The sequence below is a fragment of the Phoca vitulina genome, unplaced genomic scaffold (genome assembly GCF_004348235.1).
Source record: "Phoca vitulina isolate PV1807 unplaced genomic scaffold, GSC_HSeal_1.0 scaffold89, whole genome shotgun sequence".
NCBI classification, from domain to species: Eukaryota; Metazoa; Chordata; class Mammalia; order Carnivora; family Phocidae; genus Phoca; species Phoca vitulina.
The window spans coordinates 2,253,782-2,280,498 of record NW_022589792.1 but is presented as its reverse complement, the minus strand read 5'-3'; the positions used below and the strand labels follow the sequence as shown (position 1 = coordinate 2,280,498).

General features: G+C 43.7%; 1 protein-coding gene across 2 annotated transcripts; it reads right to left on the bottom strand.

The window, feature by feature from the left end:
- Positions 1-3,605: 3,605 nt before the first annotated feature.
- On the bottom strand, positions 3,606-25,918 carry LOC116626634 (zinc finger protein 791-like). Of its 2 annotated transcripts, XM_032396054.1 has the most exons (4): positions 25,389-25,918; positions 7,816-7,942; positions 7,592-7,652; positions 3,607-7,199 (listed from the first exon to the last, which is right to left on the bottom strand). In XM_032396054.1, the coding sequence occupies exons 1-4, from the start codon at positions 25,389-25,391 to the stop codon at positions 5,546-5,548; spliced, it is 1,845 nt and encodes a 614-aa protein (XP_032251945.1). In that variant the 5' UTR covers positions 25,392-25,918; the 3' UTR covers positions 3,607-5,545. The 2 variants fall into 2 exon arrangements, with proteins under 2 accessions (XP_032251946.1, XP_032251945.1); XM_032396055.1 differs by lacking the exon at positions 7,816-7,942 and having other exon boundaries at positions 3,606-7,199; positions 25,389-25,448.
- Positions 25,919-26,717: the final 799 nt, after the last annotated feature.

The window sequence follows — 26,717 nt, the reverse complement described above, 5'->3', positions numbered from 1 at the left end:
TGACACAATCTTGTTTGTAAAAATAACTATTGAATCTAAGGGGAAAAAGAAGTCTTAGAATAGCAAGGTCATAGGATCGAAGATCTAAGAATCAACTGTATTGCTATAGACTAGTAATGAAAAACCCAAACCTGAAAGTAAGAAAATTCCATTCACCATAGTATCAAAAGAAAAAAATACTATTCTGGAATGGCAGCATGAGGAGCTAACTCTGTGGACCCCGCCCCCCAGCAAAACAAATATAAATGGTAAGAGTCACTTTAAAAATCCAATTATCGTAAGGCTCTGGAAAGTGTCATAATGGCATATAACGAATAAACATGAATTCAATAAAACCTAAGAGTAAGGGGAGTGAGAGTCTGTGGCACTGAAACCACAACTTGCTTTCTGCCCCTCTCACGTCAATGATGCAAACACCACTCCGGGCAGGGGCAGCCAAGAACACAAGACTTCCCCTAATCCTGCTCTCAGTCCAGGGATCTATCTTCCTGGGAGGGGCAGACACCAGCATTTGTCATTCCCTCCCAGCTACATATTGCAGAGGCTCATTTCCATCTGGCTGCCACTGATAGGAGTGGAGACCCCACTTCAGATGTGGCATGTTAAGAACACTGGAGCCCCAACTGTCCTGTCCCTAGCTCATTTATAGGGCAGAAGTTCTATGCCAAGAGGCAGGTCAAGAAGAGGCTGCCACCCACACCTAGTGTCTTTCTCCTAAAAGGGGGTTATTCAGGGGCTCAGGTGGTTATGCATCTGACTTTGGCTCAGGTCATGATCTCGGGGTCCTGGGGTTGAGCCCTGCGTTGGGCTCCTGCACTCAGTGTGGAGTCTGCTTGTCCCTCTGACCCTCCCCCTGCTCGTGCTCTCTCTCTCTCAAATAAAATCTTTCCAAAAGGGGGAGGGTTATTCAGAGAAAAGCAGACCAATGTCCCCACCCATTATTCCAGAGCTGTGGCACAACGATTTTGTTCACAGGCAGAGGCAGTTCCTAAGAGCAGATAGCTCCGAAGCTCTCTCCAAAAGGGTTAAGTTTATTTGAAACAAATGGGTGGAATTTCATGACTAAGGGTGCTCTTGAAGACAATGGATGTTTTGATGGCAAGCCACGAAGCGGAAGCTAGTAGCTTCATGAGATCACTATATGAAACAAGCCAGCCAGCTAGTTTACTAGAGAACCAGGGAAAGATAAGGAAAGCCTGCTTGGGATTAGAACAAACCTCAAACCCTGGCCTCAAAAACTACTTCTACAAAGGGGCAGGAATGAAACTGGATCAGGCTCTGGAGCAATTTATGTCCCAGGGTACTGTTAAAAACAATAAAGCAACCAGTCTGCCATAACAGTGTGATGAGAGAAAAGAGACAGTCAATGAGAGAGCCCTGTCAAAACCAGTCATCCCATTGTGACTGTAAGCAAGCCCAGGGCTGTGCCCTCTGGAGAGCAACATCTGAGGCTCACATTGGAAAAAACAGATGTCACCAAAAAGTCAGCTAATCACAAAACCAATAAAACAAGCAGTCCTGAAAAGTATACGATCTAGAATGTCCAATTTTCACCTGAAAATGTGTAATACATGTAAGTAAATGGAAATGATTGGCTTAAAAACAGAAAAAAGGCAGATAACTGCCTGAGAGATGATCTAGATGATAGATTTAACACAGATTTCAGGGCAGCCATTATAAATATGCTCAAAGAACTAAGGGAAACCATATTTAAAGAAGTAAAGGAGGGTATGATAACGATGTCACATTAAAGAATATCAACGAGAAGTTACGGATGGAGAGAGATTATGCAATCTAAAGAACAGATAAGAATGAAGAAAAATGAAAAGAGTCCTTGGAAAACGTGCAATACTAAGTACAAAAAATATATGCATAATGGGAATAGCAAACCGAGAAGACAGAGAAAGGAGGATATTCCACCATTGTTGGTTCAAATCAATTCTCTGCCCCTTCCTCTCCCTTTTCTCCTTCTGGGACTCCCATAATGTGAATATTGGTCGGTTTAATGGTATCCCAGAAGTTCCTTGGCTTACTTTCCTTTATTCTTTTTTTCTCTGCTCCTCAGACTTATCATTTCAAATGACCTGTTTTCAAATTCACAGATTGTTTCTTCTGCATGTTCCAAATCTGCTTTTGATCCCTCTAGTGAGTTTTTTCAATTCAGTTTGAAAATTCCTCGGGCACCTGGGTGGCTCAGTTGGTTAAGTGACTGCCTTCAGCTCAGGTCATGATCCCAGGGTCCTGAGATCGAGCCCTGCATGGGGCTCCCTGCTCGACAGGGGGCCTGTTTCTCCCTCTCCCTCTGCCGCTCCCACTGCTTGTGCTCTCCTGCTCTCTCTGCCAAATAAATAAATAAAATAAAATCTTTAAAAAAATAATTTATCTTTAATGTTCTCAATTTCTTCATCTATTCTTCTCCTGACTTTATTTTCCTCTTAAACCCTTTAAGAGTGTGTGTGTGTATATATGTGTGTGTATGTGTGTGTATATATATATATATATATATATATATATATTTTTTTTTTTTTTTTTTAGTGTGTGCACACGCTTAAGTGGAAGGAGGTGCAGGGGGAGAGAGAATCTTAAGCAGGCCCCATGCCCAGCACGGAGCTTGACATGGGGCTTGATCTCACAACCCTGAGATCATGACCTGAGCCCAAATCAAGAGTTGGATGCTTAACCAACTGAACCACCCAGGTACCCCAAGAGTATTATTTTAAATCTTTGTCTACTAAGTCTGAAGCCTGTGCTTCATTAGGGTTGGTTTCTGGAGATTTATGATTTAATTTGTTTTGGAGTGGGCCATGTTTTCAAGTATCTTTGTATGCCTTGTGATCTTATGTTGAAACTTGGGCATTTGAACTCCTTGCAGAATAGCTCCCTGCACAGAAAGACTTCCACTACCAGCCTAGCATGAAGACTTAAGGTATTCTTGGGCCTTTTCTGGGCTTGGGTCTCCCCTCGGTCTGTGGGTGTGCTTCCCCCCCAATTCCCCTGTATACATGCTCTTTTATTTTTTATTTATTTATTTTTAAAGATTTTTATTTATTGAGAGAGAGAGAATGATAGAGAGAGAGCATGAGAGGGAGGTCAGAGGGAGAAGCAGAGCTGAGCAGGGAGCCCGATGCGGGACTCGATCCCGGGACTCCAGGATCATGACCCGAGCTGAAGGCAGTCGCTTAACCAACTGAGCCACTCAGGTGCCCCTATTTTTTATTTTTTAAAAATTATTTTTACATGTCTGCTTTTCAATGTATTAATTTCTGTAGGAGTCTCACAAGTCCAAATCCTAGACCGTTTGAGCAAATTCACACTGATACAATCAATTTTTTAAAAAAAATTTACTTATTTTGGGGGCACCTGGGTGACTCGGTTAAGCATCTCACTTGGTTTTGGCTCAGGTCATGATCTTATGGGTCATGGGCTCGAAACCTGGGTCTGGCTCCACACTCAGCTGGGAGTCTGCTTGAAGATTCTCTCCCTCTGCCCCTCTCCCCACTCATACGCACGCTCTCTCTAAAATAAAATAAATCTTTTAAAAAAAGTAATCTCTACACCCAATGTGGGGCTCAAGCTCACAACCCCAAGATCAAGAATCACATGATCCAACAACTGAGCCAGCCAGGTGCCCGATATCCATTGTTATTTATGGTTTGTGGTCATCTTTAATTACTACAATGCATTCCACCTCTCTCTTTTTGACTACAGATGTCATTCTGGTCGTCTTTGGAAAGAAGGCACTGACAAAACCATGATGCAAGTTTTTGGAATTAAGAATGATGAGACATTTGTTTAATTACAAAAATTATAACTACAGAATAAAAAAAATTGAAAAAATACTTTAACTTGTATGCACATGATAATATAGACTCAGACTGTAAAATGATGACAAAATTACAAGTTGACTTGAAAATCCACAATTGCAATCGCATGTTTTAATATATCCTATCAGGAAATGGAGAAAATAATATTTGTTAGTATACAACAGTTAATAAGACACCTTAAAGAACATGTACAGAAACACTGGTTTGATAAAAAAAATTGTAAATCACATACAAACAGAATTGAAAATGCACTGAAGAGTTAGGTTCAGTTGTGAGTAGTCAGAAACACCCACAATCTGCCTGTAAGGGGAAGGTGCTTATTCTCACAAGAAAGGACTGGGTCACAGAAGTCACTGTACAATGCAGTAGAGAAACAAACCACCACATGGTTCCTTTTGACTGCATCACTGTAGCCGTGTTGGTGGAATGTGGAACCCACAGTCTTTAGGAGTTTAGGAGAACAAGATGCTCACTACATGTATTAGACCTTATACAAATACAATCCAGAGAAGAGGGAAGTCAGCACTTTAAAGAACATTCTCAACCATGATAGTCTAAATGTGTTGCCTGGTGGACACATGATGGCTTGCAGGAAAATCCAAATGGCCTCGAACTTTGCTGTGGAACTTGTGGAGAATCTGTGGAAACCCACAGCTCTGAGAAAATGGAAGCCAAGTAGTTGGTGGTGGTACTGAAGATACTCTTGACTGGCAGGACAAAGGATCAGCAAAACGGGCTGGACGATGTATGCAAAACTCCTCTGGTCTTATCACTGCCTGTACTGTGACTACAAAAACGAAGGCCTTCTTCCCTTCTGCCTTTCAAATCTCATGCAAGTGAGGCTATTAGTGAATTCTAACATGAAACTATAAAGAAAACAGATTCTAGAAAATTAGGTCAAAACATTACCCATGTTGACCTAACACATTCCAGGAGAGCCATCTCCAATTCTACTTTTTTTTTGTCTGATCACAGGTCTCTTAAAGTGTAATATCCAAATCACAGAAGAAATGACAAAGAGTAAAGGGAAAATATGTAAATAGCAATTCTAATGAGATAATACTCTATGATAAACTCTGCATACTTACAAATTTATGCCAACTATTTATTAGCCAGGAAAATAAGGCTCTTTTGATGAAAGAAAAAGAAATCTTTTCTCATATGAAAGGAGGAATACTTATATAACAGATAAGGAATATCCAGTACCTGTGACATGAGGTCAATAGGAAAATCCCAACAAATACCAAAATGTCATTATTCCATGGCCCCTTCACTTACTGAACAGTTAAAAAATTATATAAAAATTAACCCTCCTTATATATTAGAAATACACTTTAACTCACCCATAGATCCAACAGACTTCAAAATGGAAAGACAACATTTTATAAGCTGATTCAAGGAAAAACACTACTTACTAAGCTTATGTACTATTGCTTAAACAGTGCTTACAGAATTGTCTCAACTCAATGTTCAGCTGAAAAGCAACAACTGGAGTTAGTTGTCCATAGTCCAGAGACTGAGTTTCAGAATGAAATTCATTATTTTTAACTTTTGAAGCATTTCTTTCATGTAGTGAATTCTCGAGTATTATGCTTGATTTAATTTGTATCAGACTTTCCCCTATTACTTACATTTATAGCATTTCTCTCCAGTGGTGTTTTTACATGACTTTGTATTTGTTAAGATTGAAAACTCTCCTATATTTTTCAGTTATAATTTACCTATCTACTGTGCATTCTCATCACATGTTTATGTAAGGATGTGGGCCAGTTGAAGGCTTTCCCACAATGTTTACATTCAAGGAGTTTCTCTCCAGTGTGAATTCTTTCATGGCTTCTAAATGAACTGGGTCGACTGAAGGCTTTCCCACATTCTTTACACTTATAGGGTTTCTCTCCAGTGTGCACTCTCATGTGTCCTCGAAAGGTTGTACGATAAATAAAAGCTTTCCCACATTCCTTACATTCATAGGGCTTCTCTCCAGTGTGAGTTCTTTCATGTACTTGAACATAACTTGAACAACTAAAGGCTTTACCACATATTTTACATTCATAGGGTTTCTCTCCTGTGTGAGTCCTTTCATGTATTCGAAATGAACTGGGACAGTTGAAGGCTTTCCCACATTCCTTACATTTATAAGGTCCATCTCCAGTGTGTGTCATCATGTGTCTTCGAAAACTTGTGAGAGAAACAAATGCTTTCCCACATTCCTCACATTTATAGGGTTTCTCTCCAGTGTGAGTTCTTCCATGTATTTGCAAACCTAGAGGAGAACTGAAGGTTTTCCCACATTGTTTACATTCATAGGGTTTCTCTGCAGTGTGAGTCCTTTCATGTCTTCGAAAGGAAGTGGGACAACTGAGGGCTTTACCACATTGCTTACATATATAGGGTTTTTCTCCAGTGTGAGTTCTCACATGCACTTGGAAAGTGGTCAGCCAATGGAAGGCTTTTCCACATTCTTTACATTGATAAGGTTTCTCTCCAGTGTGAGTCCTTTCATGTGTTCGAAAGGAACTAGAACAACTAAAGGCTCTACCACATTGTTTACATTCATAGGGTTTTTCTCCAGTGTGAGATCTTTCATGTATTCGATATGAACTGGGACAACTGAATGCTTTCCCACATTCCTTACATTTATAAGGTCCAACTCCAGTATGCGTTATCATATGTCTTTGAAAGCTTCCAAGAGAAATGAAGGCTTTCCCACATTCCTTACAGTCATAGGGTTTCTCTCCAGTGTGAGTTCTTTCATGTTTTCGAAGAGAACTGGGACAACTGAAGGCTTTACCACACTTTTTACATTCATAGGGTTTCTCCCCTGTGTGAGTTCTTTCATGACTTCGAAAGGAACTAGGACAACTGAGGGCTTTACCACATTGCTTACATTGATAAGGCTTCTCTCCAGTGTGAGTTCTTTCATGTGTCTGAAAGGTTTGATGATATCTAAAGGCTTTTCCACATTGTTTACATTGATAGGGTTTCTCTCCAGTGTGAGTCCTTTCATGTTTTCGAACAGATTGGCGATATCTAAAGGATTTCCCACATTCTTTACATTTGTAAGATTTCTCTACACTGTGATTTCTTTCATGTTTTTGAAAAGGTTGGAGATAGCTGAAAGCTTTTCCACATTCTTTACATTTATAAGGCTTTTTTCCATATTCCTGATACTTGTATGGTTTAGGTGAAGTGTGAGATCTCTTATGCCTATTAAGGGACGAATGGCGCATGAAGACTTTTCCACACACACTGCACTCCCATGGTTTTACTTCAGTCGGAGTTTTCTTGTTCAGATTAAGATTTGGAGTAGGGCTGAAGTCTCCTCCACACTCACCACCTTCTTTACTTTGACAGCGCCTCTCTACCATATGACTTCTGCAGAAAAAATCAGAAGGGTATTACTGATTTGTAATTTCCTATCTATCAGTAAATACTAGAATTACATTGTTACCATTTACAAATAGGAAAAGGGTAGGTTTTTCTGTCCTGTCTGAATTGTTTGAAAATGAATATTCTGTAAGAGGGCTCAACTGTTAACTATTATATGAAAACAGTGATAGTCATATGTGGAGTTTCTGAATAATATTTCCAAATGAACTATTCTGCAAATACTGAAGATTTGTCACATTTAAGAAAATGCTTTTAGTGAAAATTTTCTAGGAAAAAATACATTTGAAGCTGGGCTGTCTTGTGACTGCTTGCTTTTAAATTTTTGTAACATACAAAGATTCCCTGGGACACTCCTTTCCATCGTGAATGCAACTCACCTTAGTTTTCTTCCCTGGTTTTTGTACTGATCTTCAATGTTATGGTCTTTCCATTTTTTCCCTACAATTAAAACCCAGAAAAAAACAATAAATTATAGAAGAATTATTACAAATCCATGATGAGTTCTGACCATGCCTGATTTACCAAAGTATTCCTTTTATCCATTCCAAATCAAAGAACACTGATGGGCAAGAAACACTCGTCCTCTGATTGTCATCCTTACCTATTGAGGCCAGGTTCCTCAAGGTTTCCTGCATCACATCTCTGTAGAGTTTCTTCTGTGAAGGATCCAGCAGAGCCCATTCCTCCAGGGTAAAGTTTACAGCCACATCCTCAAAGGCCACTGGGTCCTAAAACATCCCATATATGTGTAGAGGAGGATGAATGAGACAGCACTAGAAATCTATAGTCAATTCATAAGAAGTTCACATGATTCTGTAATCTCAAAATATTCCATGACTTGGTCATCAGAATTCTCACTCTTGATATGTAATCGTTTCCTCATAAATTTAGGAGCATCGTGAACACACAAAAATTGTTTCTACTTTTTTACTAGTTTCACTTCAAGTCTCATTGCTCTCTAATGGTAGAGTCCCAAGCACATTAGAGAATGAAATAAATGATATACAAAGGAAAGAAACATTTCCATTTTAAGACCATCAATTCCTTGTGAGAAAAAAAACCTCAGCTCCTTCCTTATTACCCATCATTATCACACAACACATGAAGCACAGGGTCACATCTTCATGAAGTTTTAATGAATAAAAACATAGTGAAACATTGGGAGCTTTTCTTTCTATTTCCACTGCCAAACATGTAAGGCCAGAGGGCCCGTGGGAATCCAATTCATAACTAGGCCCGGCTAGCCCTATTGTCCTGAAGTACTCCAGGCCATCAGTAGTAGTCAGATACATCTGGCTGAATGAAAATATCTGGTAGAGAGCATTAATTTTAACTTGTCTATAAAAATATTTGTCAGAGATTCAGTTACTCCTTTCTATTTGTCCCATTTCCAAAGTTACTCAGAAATTACAGCTCAGGTATAAAAAAAGAAAGCATCACAACTTAGAACTCCACAAAATCCCTATACTCATGGGCCTCAGAGCTGCTTCTCACCAGTTTTTAGCATATATACGCACATCTACTGGGATGATAAGATGCTAGAAGAGCTTCTCCTGGCAGAACCATTAACAGTGTACCTCAGGCCTTGCTGAGCTAGAGGAACTGGAAAGAAGTTGCAATTTGCAAAGAGGTTCATTTGAAAGCCACAATGGTTTGATGGTGAATGCACCCATTGTTATAAAACACACAAAGGATTCAGCAGTGTTTTCCTCTAAAAGAACATAAAAACTTCCCTTCTCCAATTTCAGGAGGCAGTGATTTTCCACCAGCTGCCCTAGAGGCTGCCCTTCCATTTCTCTCACTTCTGTGCCCTCATGTGGGGCACAGGAGTATGACTTCCTAACCTCTGGGCACAGATATTCCTCAGCTAATTCATTCTCCCAAATGCTGGTCTCTGAAAAGATCACTAACCCACTGATGTCTACATGCAGGTGATAGAGGAAACGCTCCTACACAGTAATTTGGATGGCAGAATTTGCCCATTTGGTTAAGAAAACAGAACAGGAAATGCACACTTCTCAGTAGATCCAATGAGCTCCTTGGGTTGGCTCTAATGACTCTTTCTGTAGGGGACCCGCAGCACTCGCTCATAACAGTGTCCCACTAACTAGTGTGCAGAAGAGAGTGAACATTACTAGCAGGCTTGAGACTGCTGATCCTTACAAATGCCTGCTCACAGTATTTGTCCTTCATTGGTATCTGGGAGCCAAGATGTAGGAGGGGCCCCACCAATGTGATGAGAGTGACTCAGTGTGCCTAAACTGTTTATGCAAAGAATATGATATATCGCAAACTCTAGTTTCCTTCTGAGAGTCTGAACTTCCATTACGCACAGCACAGGGTGCCTATGTGACCTAGGCACTGAGTCTCTAATGAGCTTCCCGGGAAGACAATATTTTACATGTGTTGTCACAACCTGTTGCTTGGGGAATTGAACCCATCCTATGGATTACAATAGGAGATAACATCTCCTTGAAGCTTGCATCTGGTTTCCTCCAGAACAAATTTACATATATTTAAAAATTTGATTTATTTATTTGACAGAGAGAGAGACAGCGAGAGAGGGAACACAAGCAGGGGGAGGGGAGAGGGAGAAGCAGGCTTCCCGCGGAGCAGGGAGCCCGATGCGGGGCTTGATCCCAGGACCCTGGGATCATGACCTCAGCGGAAGGCAGACACTTAACGACTGAGCCATCAGGTGCCCCTACTTATATATATTTTTTAAATTTATTTATTTTTAAGTAATCTCTATACCCAATGTGGGGCTCAAACTCACAACCCGGGATCAAGAGGCACATTCTCTTCCAACTGAGCCAGCCAGGCACCCCACCGCCCAACAAATTTAATTAAATACTAAACAAGACTAACGAATGATATTTAATTATTCTAATAGAAAAAGATTTAAATTTTTAGAAGATTTTATGTATTTATTTGAAAAAGAGAGAGAGAGTGAGCACAAGCAGGGGGATCAGGAGGCAAAGGGAGAGGGAGAAGCAGGCTCCCCACTGAGCAGGGAGCCTGATGTTTTGGTCTTGATCCCAGGACTCTGGGATCATGACCTGAGCCGAAGGCAGCCACTTAACCGACTGAGCCACCCAGGCACCCAAAAAGATTTAAAAAAAGAAAAAATTTTTAAAGATTTTATTTATTTGTCAGAGACAGAGAGCACAAGCAGGGGAAGAGGCAGGCAGAGGGAGAAGCAGGCTCCCTGCCAAGCAAGGAGCCTGATGCGGGACTCGATCCCAGGACCCTGGGATCAGGGCCCAAGCCAAAGTCAGCCGCTTGACCGACTGAGCCACCCAAGCGTCCCAAGAATTAACTTTTTATCGCGTATCAAAGGAGAATGAAAAAAAGTGAAAATATGGTACATGTTCTTAGAAATAACTCAATTTCCCAAGATGTTTCCTCTCCCAAAATGTACTTTTACAAAATCCCATCAATCCCCAAAACAGACTTTTTCTGGGGTCAACAAAAACTATTCCTCCAAACCTAATATGAGGAACAAATGTCAAAAAAATGGGCAAAGTCTTCTAAAGGACAAACGGGCGGCTTGCCTAATATACATCAAAGATTTTCAAACTATAGCATTCCAGACAGCATACTATTAGCACAGAGAAAAACAGACCAAGGGAAAGGAAAATACCTTCCCTGGGCCAGAATTAAATACTGAAAGCTGGTCAAGGACAGATCGGGCATCGTAGAGCAGTGGCAGACATCAGAAACCCTTTTAATACGTGCGGCAAAGACAAACTGTTATCTAACTGGAAAAATACACTATATTCACTTCTATTCCATGGAAAATAGCCAATTCATTGTAGATTTAAATGTGGAAGATAAAACTAGGACACTTGTAGAAGTCATAAATAAATGCTTCAATGATCCAAAAATGGGGAGAATTTTCTCAGATAAGGGAAAGAGTAAGACCTGAAACAAGAGACTGAACAATTCATAATCAAACTAAGGACATTAAAAAACAAGGTAGGAGAAAATATCTGTATTAACATGCAATATTAAAGAATTAGGGAGCGCCTGCGTGGCTCAGTTGGTTGAGCATCTGCCTTCGGCTCAGGTCATGATCCCAGGGTCCTGGGATCGAGCCCCGCATCGGGCTCCTTGCTCAGCAGGGAGTATGCTTCTCCCTCTGCCTGCCGCTCCCCCTGCCCATGCTCTCTCTCTCTGTCAGATGGATAAATAAAATCTTAAAAAAAATACTTTAAAAAATAGTGTGCAGAGTAAGACTGAACATACAGTTTAAAAATTAGAAAATAATCAAAACATACTTTTTTTAAAGATTTTACTGTTTATTTGACAGAGAGAGGGAGCACAAGCAGGGGAGTGGGAGAGGGAGGTTTCCCGTGGAGCAGGGAGCCCAATGCGGGGCTGGATCCCAGGACCCTGGGATCATGACCTGAACCGAAAGCAGACGTTTAATGACTGCTAGCCACCCAGGTGCCCCTAATCAAAACATATTTAACAGAAGATGGAAGACCACATATGAAAAAATGTCCATCTGAGGGCTCCACGCTCAGTGCAGAGTCTGGTTGGTATTCTCTCTACCTCTCCCTCTGCCCCTCCAGCTTGTGCCATCTCTCTCTAAAATAAATAAATCTTAAAAAAAAAAAAGTCCATCTGCTAAGTAATAAGAAAAAAAAAAGACCAAGCACATTACATTTCATACTGATTAGGACAAAAATTAGTCAATTTAATAATGCTGTGTGTTGATGACCAGTCAACAAATACATAAATCATGCACGAATGGAGGAAAGGTTAACTGGTATGCTTCATTGTCATTTCTTGTCAATTTGAACTTGATCACGATCTACAATTTTTCTCCAATGTCCAGAGAATTTATTGTGTATTTGCACTTGGTGTCTGATACAAGAATGAAAGGAGCTGTATTTTTTTTAAATTTTTTTTTTTTTTTAGATTTTATTTATTTATTTGAGAGACACAGATAGAGAGAGCACAAGTGGGGAGGAGAGGGAGAAGCAGGCTCTCTGCAGAGCAAGGAGCCTGATGCGGGGCTCGATCCCAGGACCCCGGGATCATGACCTGAGCCGAAGGCAGATGCCCAACCGACTGAGCCACCCAGGCAACCGGGAGCTGTATTTTTAATGAGAGTAAAAATTAAATTTGAAAAAGCCCAAATACCATAACCATAGCAATGGATGAGTAACTTGGATGGCCTACATTTACAAGATACAAACATTTATGAAACATACTGTTGCAAAGAACCAACCAAAACACATTTTGAATGTAATTTCATTAATATTTATTTATTTAGACAGAGCAAGAGAGCACAAGCAGGGGGCACAGTAGAGGGAGAGGAAGAAGCAGGCTCCCTGCCAAGCAGGGAGCCCAATGTGGGTCTCGATCCCAGGACCCTGGGACCATGACCCGAGGCGAAGGCAGATGCCCAACCACCTGAGCCACCCAGGCACCCCTATATTCATTTATTTATTTATTTATTTATTTTAAAGATTTTATTTATTTATTTGACAGAGAGAGAGAGAGAGAACACAAGTAGGCACAGAAGCAGGCAGAGGGAGAGGGAGAAGCAGGCTCCCCGCAGAGCAGGGAGCCCGATGCGGGACTTGATCCCAGGACCCTGGGATCATGACCTGAGCTGAAGGCAGCCGCTTAACCGACTGAGCCACCCAGGCGCCCCTATATTCATTTATTTAAAGATAAAACTAAAAGAATACCATTTAGTGAAAAAAAAAAAAGACAGTAAAGGTTATGAAGAATAAAGAATTAAGACAGAGGTCATATAATATGGTGCAGGATGGAGAGAAGTCAGGTCAGGAACCTCAGGAGACAAACAACTGCCCAATGCCCACTTATAAATCTTGATGATTACAAAGATGTTTATGTTGTTATTACCACAAAATCTTCTCAAAAAGCATTATGCATATCATTTTCTGAATACACTTGATGATAAAAATATAAGAATCAAGTTTGAAGAAGTATGCAATTTTTATTTTTTATTTTTTGCCCTGTAATGTAGAAATCTGAATTCTAGTTCACAGATTTTTGGCAGCAAAAACTGGTAACAAGTGTTTATTTTGAAAGAATTGGTTACAGACCTCTTATAAACAAAGGGTGACACGTACTGGTATGGAAAGATGTGAAGGATTTATCAATAGAATAATTAAGTAAAATGCATTGCAATATATACACCAGGTTACCTTTTGTAACTCTAATAGTCAACTGCAGAGGAAGGTGGACTCCTACCTAAGATTTGATTCAGATGTCCAGACTGACAACACACACATGCCAACAGGGCATGAAAAGGTTTCTTCCATAATGCAAGAGGGCAGGGCAGGGCAGGCCTCTCAAACAGGTGAGAAATGCCCTGAGAGAGCAAGGAAAGGAGCCTGGTTGGGTTTTTTATTGGGATTTGGGAGTGGGCTAGGGTGAGACTTCACGTACAGGGGCAGGGCCTTCAGTGAACTGAATATCTTGCCAGAGCCAAAGCAGTGACGAGCCAGGCTGTCTTGGACAGAGGTGGAGCGCAAGGGGAGGAAAGGAGGGATGAAGGTTGAAAGCTGTCAGCAGACAAACCTCAAACAACGTCAGAGACTCCTGGTTTCTGGTCAAACATGTAAGGAGTTTAGATGCTGGTATTCCTGTCCTCATAAGAAAGAAAAAAACCAACACGCTAAAATCAACAACTCTTCTTAGATCCATGAGAGAATTGAGGTCACAGGGAAACTACTAGCTCCAAAGTCAGACAAAAAAGTAGCCATTTATTTATTTTTTTAAAGATTTTATTTATTTATTTGACAGAGAGAGACACAGTGAGAGAGGGAACACAAGCAGGGGGAGTGGGAGAGGGAGAAGCAGGCTTCCTGCTGAGCAGGGAGTCTGATGCGGGACTCGATCCCAGGACCCCGGGATCATGACCTGAGCCGAAGGCAGACACTTAATGACTGAGCCACCCAGGCGCCCCGAAAAAGTAGCCATTTAAAAATAGGTCCAGAATATTCTGTTCTTAACAAGGCCTGTCCTTTCAAAATCTGTTTTACGAGAGCATGACTGACTGGGATTTTCTTGGAGTCTGACTGACCCGAGGAGGTGGACAGAGAAACAGTTGGGACAGTGACAGGATTTTCCCTTCCTGACATAAAGCACGTGGTGGTTTCTCTAACGCCACCTGCTCCGACTCTGACTCACCCATTATGTGTCTGGTAGTTCAGCTCAATACTAACACTATCCAGACTCAGCATCTTTCACAGATCGAGCACTCACTACAACAAAACTGCCCCACTTCAGATGCCAGCCATAAAGGGGGTGCCTTGTCTACTGACATTTCCACCCAGCTGCCTACAAATCCACAGATGCCTTTGAAACCTCCTGAGGTTTGACAATTTGTTAAAACAACTCTGAGAACTCAAGAAAGCACTTGACTTAACAATTATTGGTTTATGACAAGAGATACAACTTAGGAACAGTCCAATGGAAGAGATACGTAGGGATTGCAAATAATAGAATGAGATATAGCCAGACATTTATTACAATGGCTAAAATTCAAGACATTGAGAAAAAAATAACACATAATAGTGAAGATGTGGGGCAACAGGAGCCCTCATTCATTGCTGATGGGAACGGAAAATTTATGCCGACCCTGGAAGATAGGCAGTTTCTTAAACAACTAAACCTATTTTTTAACCATACTATCCAGCAATCACCATCCTTCCTATTACCCCAAATGAGTTGCAAAATCATAAAGAAACTTCATAAAGAAACCCGCACACTAATGTTTATAAGAGCTTTATTCATGATTGCCAAGATTTACAGGTAACCAAGATATCCTCCAACAGGTGAATAGAAAAGCAATCACTGGAACCTCCATATGATGAAATATTATTCAGTGATAACAGGAAATGAGGTATCAAGCCAAAAAGACATGGAACAACCTCAAAATCATATTGCTAAGTGAAAGCAGAGACTATGACAAGGCTACACACTATATGATTCCAAGCATAGTCCTGGAAAGCACAAAACTATGAGAGTAAATGAGCTACAGTTGCCAGAGATTTGGGGGTGGGAAGGAGGAATGAAAACAGATGGGATGACAGGGAATGTTTAGGGAAGTGGAAGTACACTACCTTATACAGAAATGATAGACACGTATCATTTTATGTTGCCAAAGCTCAGAGACTGTATAACACAGAGTCTGGCTATTGTAAACCAAGGACTTTATTGCAGCAATATTGGCTCACTGAATATAACAACTGTACCACAGTGATGCAAAATATAAAAAATAGGGCAAACTATATGAAGCAGGGGGGGCTATGTGGGATCTCTGTATTTTTTTTTTTAAGCTTTTTTTTATTCACTTGAGAGAGAGAGAGAACGCGCACATACCCGTGCACACAAGTGGGGGCTGGGGCAGAGGGAGAAGGAGAAGCAGGGTCCCAGCTGAGCAGGGAGTCCCATGCGGGGCTCAATCCCAGGACCCTGGGATCATGACCTGAGCTGAAGGCAGATGCTGAACTGACTGAGCCACCCAGGCACCCCCTCTCTGTACTTTGTGATTAAGTTTTCTGTAAACCTAAAACTGCTGTAAAGAAGTTCATCACAAAAAAAAGATGAAGACAGATGCATTAATATTCATCCCTGATGACTGACAAATGAAAAAGGCCATTGTTCATTCAATTGATTTGAATTTATTCAATAACCTATTATGGCACCCTATGAGGTCTAAACCCTGAGACGTGGGAGAGCAGAAATTTCCACTGAATGTCTTCTTGAGAGCCCACCATTGTATGTCCTGAGAAGTGAAATAAATGCCTTCATCACTCTCAGTAGTGTCTGGAACTCTGAAGTGGATACGGAGTGTCCAGGCAAGGACTTACATTGAGACCTTAGTACATATGGGGACAAATGTTACCTTGATTTATATGCTGGAGATATCTGTGAGGCCGGAGAGTCCCAGAATTCTTTTAACGCGAAGGAGCATCTCAGAGACAATCACCCAAGAGTCTATGAACATAGCTGAGGCCATTGCTGGTCAGTGCTAAGATGACTGACTGATGGCATACAGTTTGGGCTCTAGGGCCACTTCTTGCATCAGATGCCTATGGACGACTTAAGGCCATCACGGGCAACCCCAGGAAGCACGAGAGGAGATCACTGAAGCCTCTATTGTGAAACAGTGTTGGAGGGCACTCACAGGCGTGCCTGCTGCGTGGCAATTTGACCAGAGTCCAGAGCCTTCCTGTTTTGTTGGTGAATGGGGTTCTTATTCAGAGTGGGCCATTTAACAAGTAAGAGCATCGATGGGCTCAAGTAAAACTTTAAGAAAGGAGTATGTTGCCTCCATAACACCAAAACAATCTAGGCAGTGTTGTGGCTGCTGAGAGGGACAACAGTTACTTCTTCACCTTCTCAAGGAGGAAACGGGCTCCAGATTACCAAATAATTTTTAAGAATTTTTTTTAGGGGCGCTTCGGTGGCTCAGTTGTTAAGCATCTGCTTTCGGCTCAGGTCATGATCCCAGGGTCCTGGGATCGAGCCCCACATCGGGCTCCCTGCTCGGCAGGAAGCCTGCTTCTCCCGCTCCCACTCCCCCTGCTTGTGTTCCCTCTTTCGCTGTCTCTCTCTGTCAAATAAATAAAATCTTGAAAAAAATTTTTGTTTTTTTAAAAGATTTTTAATTTTTATTTATTTATTTTATTTTTATTTATCCCAGGCCCCTGGGATCATGACCTGAGCCGAAGGCAGAAGCTTAATGACTGAGCCACCCAGGCACCCCAGAATTTTATTTTAAAAGATTTTCTTTGAGAGAGAGAGCACAAGGGGGGGGGTGCAAAGGCAGAGGGAGAGGGACAAGCAGACTTCCCACTGAGCAGGGAGCCTGATGCAGGGCTCGGTCCCAGGACCCCGAGATCATGACCTGAGCCGAAGGCAGACACTTAACCAAGAGAGCCACCCAGGTGCCTCAATTTTTAAGAATTTAAACAAGGCGCCAGGGCCTGGCATATATATGGCAATGGCCTATCCCCTTTTTACGAGTTTTTTTTTAAAATTTTTATTTATTCATTTGAGAGAGAGGGAGGGACAGAGAGAGCACGAGCAGGGGGAGAGGCAGAGGGAGAGGGAGAAGCAGGCTCCCCTTTGAGCTGGGAGCCCGACGCAGGGCTTGATCCCAGGACCTGGAGACCAACCATCTGAGCCACCCAGGCGCCCCTTTATGAGCTCTTTTTATCAAAAAAAAAATTTTTTTTAAGCAAAGCTCAGTTTTATTTTCTGCAGTAACAAACATTTAAGCAGCAAACAAAACAAATGGACCCTGAGTGCCCTAGGGCCAGCAGCGGCAGAAGATCAGCCCCCCCTAACACCAGAAGATCAGGCCCCCCTAACACCGTTGCAGCTACTACTACAGGGATGACTGCCCCAGGGAAGGACGCAGTGCCTTGGGAAGGGACAAAAGGTTAGGCCTTAGCCCCCTCTCCCCAGCCCAGGCTTAGCGGGAAACAGGGGGCCCAAAGCGCCGCATGGTCTGCATCACCAGGGAAAGCTGATCAAGAAAGGTGATGATGGAAATTCGGAGGAGGCGAGGATCTTTAGCTCTCCAGCGGACGGCCACGACGCTGCCACTCATTGTGAGCTGCTTCTCAACAGCCCCTCTGTGGGGTTCCGCATCTGGGGCCAGGGACCCATAGGCGATCTCCGCCTCCAAGTCGGACGGGAAAGGCACGCAGAGGGCAAATACGTGTATTCGGCTTTCCGGCCTTGGAATCTTGGAAGCAGCATCTCCGCCTGGCCCCGGGACGTGCTGTGGGCGAGAGATAGGCTGGGCCCTGCCGGCGGCAGGCCGACCCCGCGCCGCCGGGAAAGCCGGGGCCGCCGCGGCCACCATGGCAGTCATGGCCGTCCCGGCCGTTGTCCACACCTCCCGCCCCGCCGCCTGCGCGTGCGTCCGCTCCTGCCGCCTGCATTCTTTTTATCAAAATTTTTATGTCCCAAATATCCTCAGCGGAGGATGTCATTGGTGTGATGTCATACCTGCGCTGCTGGAGCAAGGTGGATGCAGTTCAGACCCCACCTGCAGAGGCTGTGTGCACCGGCTGCGGTGTGGAGACCCCCTGCAGGGACCAGGTAAAGGTGGATCCTATCACCTGAGAGGTAAAGGCCAGCTGCACCTGACAGGCTGCTGAAGCAGGCACTGAACAAAACCGACTTGGTCAAATCTGTGAGGGCAGGATATTTATCTGTTGCTGAATGGATGGAGTCAGGTATTTCCATAACGGTGGGGGTGGGGAATAGGGATTTATGGGGTGCAGCCACAGCCTCAAGGTTGCAGGAATCCACTGCGGTGTCACTCATTCTTTCCAGATTTAAAGAATAGGACAAATATGGCTGTTAAAAGGAGAACCAGAGGGAATAACCGCTTCTTCATTTTAAAAAAGGGGGTTTTCAATCAATGGTTCTGATTCCTTCAAATGTTTAAATTACATTGGGTCCGATTAAGTAATTTAACTGGGGGTGGTGCAGTAAAAGGTCGGTGGGGTCCCATTTTGTCAGTATAATTTGGAAGTGCCAAACACAAAATGTGAAAATTTGTTAAAGGTTTTTTAAAAGATTTTATTTATTTATTTGTGAGAGAGACAGAGATAGTGACAGAGAGCATGAGAGGGGAGGAGAGGGAGAAATTTATGACACACTGGGTTCAGCCTTTCTCTGTTCAGTATGGGATATTTAAAGAAAATGGGTGTGGGGTCCCTGGGTGTCTTAGTCGGTTAAGTGTCTGTCTTCGGCTCAGGTCATGATCTCAGGTTCATGGGGTCAAGCCCCGCATCGGGCTCTCTGCTCAGCGGGGAGTCTGCTTCTCCCTCTCCCTCTGTGCATTCTCTCTCTCTAATAAATAAATAAAATCTTTAAAATAAAAAAAAATAAAGGGGCACCTGGCTCAGTCGTTAAGCATCTGCCTTTGGTTCAGGTCATGGTCCCAGGGTCCTGGGATCGATTCCCGCACTGGGCTCCCTGCTCGGCGGGAAACCTACTTCTCCCTCTCCCACTCCCCCTGCTTGTGTTCCCTCTCTCGCTGTGTCTCTCTCTGTCAAATAAACAAATAAAAATCTTTAAAATAATAAAAAAAAATAAAGACAAGGAGCGCTAAGACCATGACAGATTTTTAGTAAGATCACGGTTCTCATGGTTCAAGTGAGACATGCTTATTTGTCCTCTGCATTATATTCAGCAACTCCCTTAAGATTATCAGGGGTACCCTGCTTAAGTATAGTGGGGTCCCCAGCTTTAACTGCAAGTTGAACCTTAGTATTACTTGCATAAACGTTCCTAAATTAGTGCATTCTAGCAGATGGCAAGATTAATTCAGAACCCATGTTGTAGAGGCCCAAATCACCAAGGAGTGTACTTTTACCTTTTTTGCTGTGTAAATTCTTTCAGTATATGTTGAATTTTCAATTGGTCAAATTGTAGACCTTGGTTTTGAGAGAGGAAAACTGAAGGGACCTCATGATAAAAAGGCTTTCTTTTATTTGCTCCTTTTCCTGCTTCCATTCTTGCTAGTACCTGCTCCCCGGCCTTACACATGCCTCTTTTTTTTTTTTTTAAGTAGGTTCCAACACAGGGCCAGAACTCATGACCCTGAGATCCAGATCTGAGCTGAGATCAAGAGTCAGAGGCTTAACTGACTCAGCCACCCAGGCGCCCCCTTACACATGCCTTAATGTATGTCCTCCTTGTAAAGGTCAAGGAGTTAACGATTTCTTTGGAGTTTTCCAGCACAATAGATAACATCTAAGGAGTGACCTGGAGGGGTCATCATATACCTTTTCCAAGACCGCTGACTCCAGATACCTTGCCGCCAAAATACCTGGCTCCAGGGCGTAAGTGAGGTCTGGAGGACACCAGTTCCCAGATACCTGAGAGGACATGTACACCAAACCACCATTCTCAATAGAAACTGCAGACCCAGGGGGCACCTGGGTGCCTCAGTTGGTTAAGCACCTGTCTTCGGCTCAGGTCATGATCCCAGGGTCCTGGGATGGAGCCCCTGCTTCTCCCTCTCCCTCTGCCCCTACCCCTGCTTGTGCTTTCTCTCTCTCTCTGTGTCAAATAAAGTCTTAAAAAAATGCTCTTTAAAACCTCCAGACCTCAAACAAAGATGAGACTCATTCTCCTTTTCCTTTTTGAGTCTCCCAGACGCTCTCTCTCTGTATCTTCAATAAATTCTGCTCTCACTTCCTGCTGACTTACATTTGATTTCTATCCTGTGCATAGCCAAGGACCCTCTTGGCTGGTCCTGTGGGACCCCCTCTGGGTCTTCAGAGCCGGCCTCTCTGCATCAGTTTCAACATTTTTTTCTTTTGCTTCCTCTCCAGTTTTGTTTTTTTTCATCACTGGATATACTTCAGGGGAGCGAGTGTCCTCTACCTGGGTATTTATACATTTTTTCCTCCAGAGAGCCTCAAAGAAGCGCCGGCAGGGTTAGGAGCCTTCCGCATGACAACTGGTTGCTTTATAGGGTTTTGGAACCCTGGACTTAAGTCAAGTTTGAACTAATCCCTTTGCTGTGCCACAGGGGGACCATGAGTGTCGCCCCCTAAACTCGAGGCTCCAGATCTTTGCTGCAGTAAAGGCAGGGGTAGCAGCAGAGGGCCTGAAGGGTCCCTGGGGTTAGGAGTGTGGACTCAGCCCATCAGCTACTGGCTGCTCTTCACTCTCCTCTTTCTCTAACTCAATGACTGCTATTTCACGAGTGACCACCCAGTGGGCCCCCCTCTTGCACAGGACAGAGTCCTCTCTGCCACCCCACCCTCTGTCACAGCGTCACCCTAACACAGATAGAAACCAGCAAACACATCAGCCGGGGACCACCTGAAGGAGGGCCTCGATCTAACACTCCTGCTCCCACATGCCTAGGGCTTCTGTAAACTGCCGACTCTGGCCGGCCGAACACAGAACTGAGGCTTGGGAGGGTCACGCGTGCGACACGGGGCAGCACAGGTCACAGCACGAGCTCCCCAGCCCCGAGCGCCCGCGGAACATGCCGCCATCAAGCATCAGAGCAGCTGAGCAAGTCAGAGCAAGAGAAGCAGACCCACAGCATAGCAGTCACGTCTGGACGTGGCTCACGGTGCCAGTAATTATGGTCACCTGCAGAGACGTGGTGCCCATGTTGAGACTGAGGTCAGTGTGGCACGGGGACACACATACACATATCAAGATGGTAGGAAAAGGTTTACAAATCACATAATGAAGGTCTCTGGGGAGGGCAGGGCTGGCCCCTCAAGCAGCTATGATCAGGCTTCAGAAAGCAATGAAAAGAGCCTGGTCTGGGGTTTATTGTGGCTGGGGGCTGGGGCTGGGGCAAGAATTCTTGCCCAGGGGCAGGGGCCTGTGTGATCTTAATTTCTTGCCATCTCTAGAGGAGATACCACTCAGACTTTCTCATCGGCTTGACCAAGTGGGAGGCATAAGAGAAAGAGGGAGGGAGGAGGCTTAAACTGTGAGCAAACATCCAAAATATGGACCTGATTGCTCATACAAGGAGAAAATCGTGATTAAGAAAAACATGCATTTGCAAGTGCTTGTTTTCATACAAAGAAACACTAATAGGATGCTCAAGAAATGACCAGTACTCATTTTGGGGGGTGCCTGAAGCAAGAGCTCTGGAGTAGACCAGGCTGTTCTGACGCTGAGTCTCTTTAGACTGTATTTTACATATTTTTGCTAACCCTTGCATACATTATTATTTAAGGTAAATAGTAGTATATATAAACCACATTTTTTCTTTTTAGTAGCCTTTATTTTGAATGACCCTATTTTGCTTTTTAAGATTTAATGAAAAAATTTTTTTCTACATAGGAAACCGTTCTAAGATTTCATCCTCGAAACATGAACACTTAAGGGATACTTGGGTGGCTCGGTCGGTTGAGTGTCCAGCTCTTGATTCTGGCTCAAGTCATGAACTCCAGGTTGTGGGATTGAGCCCTGTGTTGGGCTCCATCCTCAGCAGGGAGTCTGTTTGAGATTTTCTCTCTCTCTCTATCTCTCTCTCCCGCTGTCCCTCCCCCTGCTCGTGTGTGTGCTTAAGGGGCGCCTGGGTGGCTCAGTCGGTTAAGCGTCTGCCTTCGGCTCAGGTCATGATCCCAGGGTCCTGGAATCGAGCCCTACATCGGGCTCCCTGCTTGGTGAGCCTGCTTCTCCCTCTCCCACTCCCCCTGCTTGTGTTCCCTCTCTAGCTGTGTCTCTCTCTGTCAAATAAATAAATAAAATCTTAAAAAAATAATAATAAAATAAATTAAAAAAGAACACTTTTAAAAGTTTAAGCCATAAAAACCAAAAAATTTCAAATCTTTTTGCATAACAAAAGGCAGCATAGTTTCTCCTTATTAACTCTTACTGGGGTTTAAGATTAAGTAGCATATTACATAATACACTAGGGATTTGGCCTTCATCCATTAAATGTATTAGAATTATCAAAGATTTATGCAAGTTTTGAGTATTTTTCCTTATATCACTTAAAAGAGGAATTAATTTGCCTTAAACTTTAACAATATTATAGCATTCAAATTTCCAAAGCTCTCTCTACACAAAAAAACCTGACCTAAAATGTAAAATCTACCTGAGAACCTCAAATATCCCCATCTCACATCCTGAGAATCTTCTGCCTAAAGGGAACAAATACTGTTTGGTTCCAGGACTCTTTGCATTACTTCCATTGTATCTTTAAATCGAACTATATTTTCAAAGTCTAAGAACTAAAAATTTCATGCTCTTACAAAGAAAACAGAATCACAAATGGCTAAGGGAAGCTACCTAAAGTTAAGAGCTGCAATATACAATATACAAACATACAAGGAAAGAAATGCAAATATTGGAATCAGGTGAGATAAGCAGCATGCCTCCCCACAGTTCAGAAGGAAAACTCATATTCCCAGCTTGTGGTCCAGACTGCACTTGTTGGGATATAACCCCTGAGTCAGGGCGGAGGTTTGGGGGTGGGGGGAGACACGAGCAGCCATAGGAATGAAGTCTAGAAGCTTTGTACACACCATTCTTGGGGCATAATGGAAACATTCCTCTCTCAGGGTTCAATTCTCACAAGTTAGGAAACTTTTGGCCAGATTCAATGTAAGGATTGGACTCAAAGTAACTCCCCAGTTCACAAACTTTTTGTCCAGAAGACCTACCCCCAGACCTTCACAGACTTTCTCAATGTACAAAAATTACTCTGAGTGCACCTACACTGTAGATGAAAAGCTCAAGCCTATGTCTAGAAACAGGCCCAAGGAAACCACAATTACCACCTCAGAAAGAGCAGCACTGCCCTGCCTTCTAATCCCATCCCCCATGTGCACAGGCATCCCCAGCTTTCCTTGGCTCTGTAGCTTCTCTCAGCTCCTTCTGTGGTGTCTGAGCACGTAGGACACCTGCAGGGGGAGGCTCTCCAGGAAGAACCAAGTGGGCCTTCAAGCACTCAAGGCGGGGGCCTTACCTTAGAAACACTGACCTCAGGCTTCTGCTTCCTACTAAGTTGCTCTGAAGCACCACTAATATTTTAAAAATGATAAGCCCAGTGTTTGGACAAAATCACCAAATCCAGTGTTTATGTGTAAGGGAGGAAAGAAAATTGTAAAGATTCTTCTAGTTCAACAAAAAAACACACAAATATCTACTCCTTTCAAAAAATATGTCAGTTAGGGGTTCCTGGGTGGCTCAGTCGTTAAGCGTTTGCCTTCAGCTCAGATCATGATCCCAGGGTCCTGGGATCGAGCCCTGCATCGGGCTCTCTGCTCGGTGGGAAGCCTGCTTCTCCCTCTCCTTCTCCCCCTGCTTGTGTTCCCTCTCTCGCTATGTCTCTATCTGTCAAATAAATAAAATCTTAAAAAAATAAAAATGTCAGTTAATTATTATTTCCATGGCAAGAAACTGTTTGGAAACAATCATAATTGAACACAATTCTAGGGGCGCCTGGGTGGCTCAGTCGTTAAGCGTCTGCCTTCGGCTCAGGTCATGATCCCAGGGTCCTGGGATCGAGTCCTGCATCGGGCTCCCTGCTCAGCGGGAAGCCTGCTTCTCCCTCTCTCACTCCCCACTGTTTGTGTTCCCTCTCTCGCTGTCTCTCTCTGTCAAATAAATTTAAAAAATCTTAAAAAAAAACACACAACACTTCTAGGTATTACAAGTCTAAGTCCTGATACTGCATTTCCAAATCATCTAAAAGGACAAATCTGTGGACGTTACTACATCCACTCATGGGAAGAAAAAAAGGAAAGAAAAATTTTAATAAATGTAATAATGGAATTTTTTTCCCCCTGAAATTCACCCCTTTCTTGCCTCTTTGTAAAATTTTATACTTTGGAGATCTACTGGTTAAATACATTTTAACTGAAAAATGCAGGCTTAAAAGAAGTTGAATAAAGTCACAAACTCAGGCAGGGGCAATACTGACAGGAGACAACACTCAGGGAAGTCTCCAAAGAGGAACCACCACCCAAAGGGCATCCCATAGGATGTCGGTGCCCAGGGAAGACCCTAGGAGGAGAGGCAAAGGGATTTCACGCGACATATTCCAGGTAAGTTATTCTTGGCTCTCCTCTTATGTAAAATATCCACAGGCCAAAAAATAAATCTTTAAAAAGAGCCGTTCATGGCTCTGTGGATAAATGATAAAATACTGCGTAATTTGAAATGCATCACGGAGAACAAATAGTTAATAATGATGTTATGAACTGGAGAGGAAAGATGGCGTTTCAGAATGCAGGGAAAGATCTGGAAATTTAGGCATTTACTGCCAGTCCTATGAAGAGCTAGGCAGGGGGCACAGGGTCGCGGCTTTGAGACCCTACTCCCCAAACGTTTGGAAAAGTGAGGAGAAAGCGGGTACCCCAGGGAGAGAGGAATGGGGACCCCACAGACCACAGCATCTCCCGCGCACGAGCCCGGGAGACCGAGGCATGACTGTCCCCCGATGACCCTCCCCGTGGTCATCGCCCAACCTAAGGGAGACGCGGCCGCGCAGGGACAGGACAGGACGCCGGCGGTCCCGGCAGCCGGCCCGGCCCCGCGCTGCGTGCCGCGCCACCGGCGGCCTCGGGTCCGCAGAGTTCACGGCGGGGAGGCCAGGTCCCGCCACGGCCGGTTCCAGCCGGTCCCACCGCCCCCCTTTCCCGACTCCCGGCCCCGCACACTCACCATGGCTCGCTGTCTGGGCTAGCGGGTCGAACCACCATACGACTGCCGTGGCCGCCGGAGGTCACGGCGACAGGGGATGTGGCGGAAGCTCCCGAAGCCTCTCAGGACAGCGAGAGGGGACGCGAACCTCGGCCGGACAGCAGCGACGGCACACAGTCCCCGCCGTCCACAGCGCGTCGCCCGCACGTACGGTTCCGGCGACTCCCCTGATTGGACAGTTCGCACGGCCCCGCCCCCGCCCGCCTGAGTGACAGCAGGCCGGAGGTCACGTCTTTGAGCCGACCTTGCTTGGGCAGTGGGCGGCGACCTGTTCTCTCCGAGGTCCGTGACCCTTCTTCACAAACACGGACAAAAGTGACCTCACCGAGGGTCATGAGGAGTCTGGTTCCATTTTGATCTTTGACCATCTTCCAGCAGGGAGTCGTCTGCCCACCACGCCCCCCAACCCCACTCATTTGGATTTAAAGAATCGCGAAGCCTTGGGCCACTCGGCTTGGTGGGAGGTTCGGAGCCGACCAGCCTAGAAGCCTCAGGTGCTCGCATGTGAGAAACATACGGAGGCAGAAAACCACTGGAAAACCTTTCAGTGTAATTCCATTGATACTTACCTGTTCAAAGGCTGAAGGAGGAAAGCTGAAAGAACTCTGCTTAGTGAAAAATAATAGATGGTAAAGGTATCGAGGATAAACAAAGTATCAGGACAGTGGTCATCTATGGGGCAGGACAGAGGTGAGCCAGGGAGGAGAACATGAGGAGACCCTCCCTACTGCCCACAGTTAGGAATCTTGATGATGACTTCAAGGATGTTTATATTATTAGCAAATCCTACTGCAAAACATTTTCTACATTCTTTCCTCAATATATTTAATGATAAACAATTTTAAGAAGTAATTAAGGTTGAAAAAGAATAGAATTCGTATGTTTGTTTCTTCTGTAATGTGGCAATGTGAGTTTTCATTCTCAGCTTTGGCAGAAAAAAACTGGTAACAAGCCAACTGTCTTTAGAAAGAATGAGTTACATAAACTCATCATCATATGTACTTAAAAAAACCAAAGGTATTGATATGAAAAGATCTGGAGCATTTATCAATAGAACAAATAAGTATATTGCAATATATATACCATGTTACCTTTTCTGTAACCCGTAGAGATAGGTGGTTCCCCACCATCCCTCCCCCCAAGGTTTGGTTGAGTAGTGGAGACTAAAACACACCTACTAGGAATATACGAAAGGGTTGATTACTTTCACAATGGACGTTTCTGGGGAGGACAAGGCAGGCCTCTCAAGCAGGTGGGAATGCCTTGACAAAGCAAGGATGGGAGACTGAT

What these genes read in the sequence shown, in the direction of transcription:
- LOC116626634 (XM_032396054.1), bottom strand. An exon ending in GAGGAACCTGGCCTCAATAG is followed by an intron (nt 7,653 to 7,815) that starts GTAAGGATGACA and finishes TTTTAATTGTAG; the next exon opens with GGAAAAAATGGAAAGACCAT. An exon ending in AACCAGGGAAGAAAACTAAG is followed by an intron (nt 7,200 to 7,591) that starts GTGAGTTGCATT and finishes TTTTTTCTGCAG; the next exon opens with AAGTCATATGGTAGAGAGGC.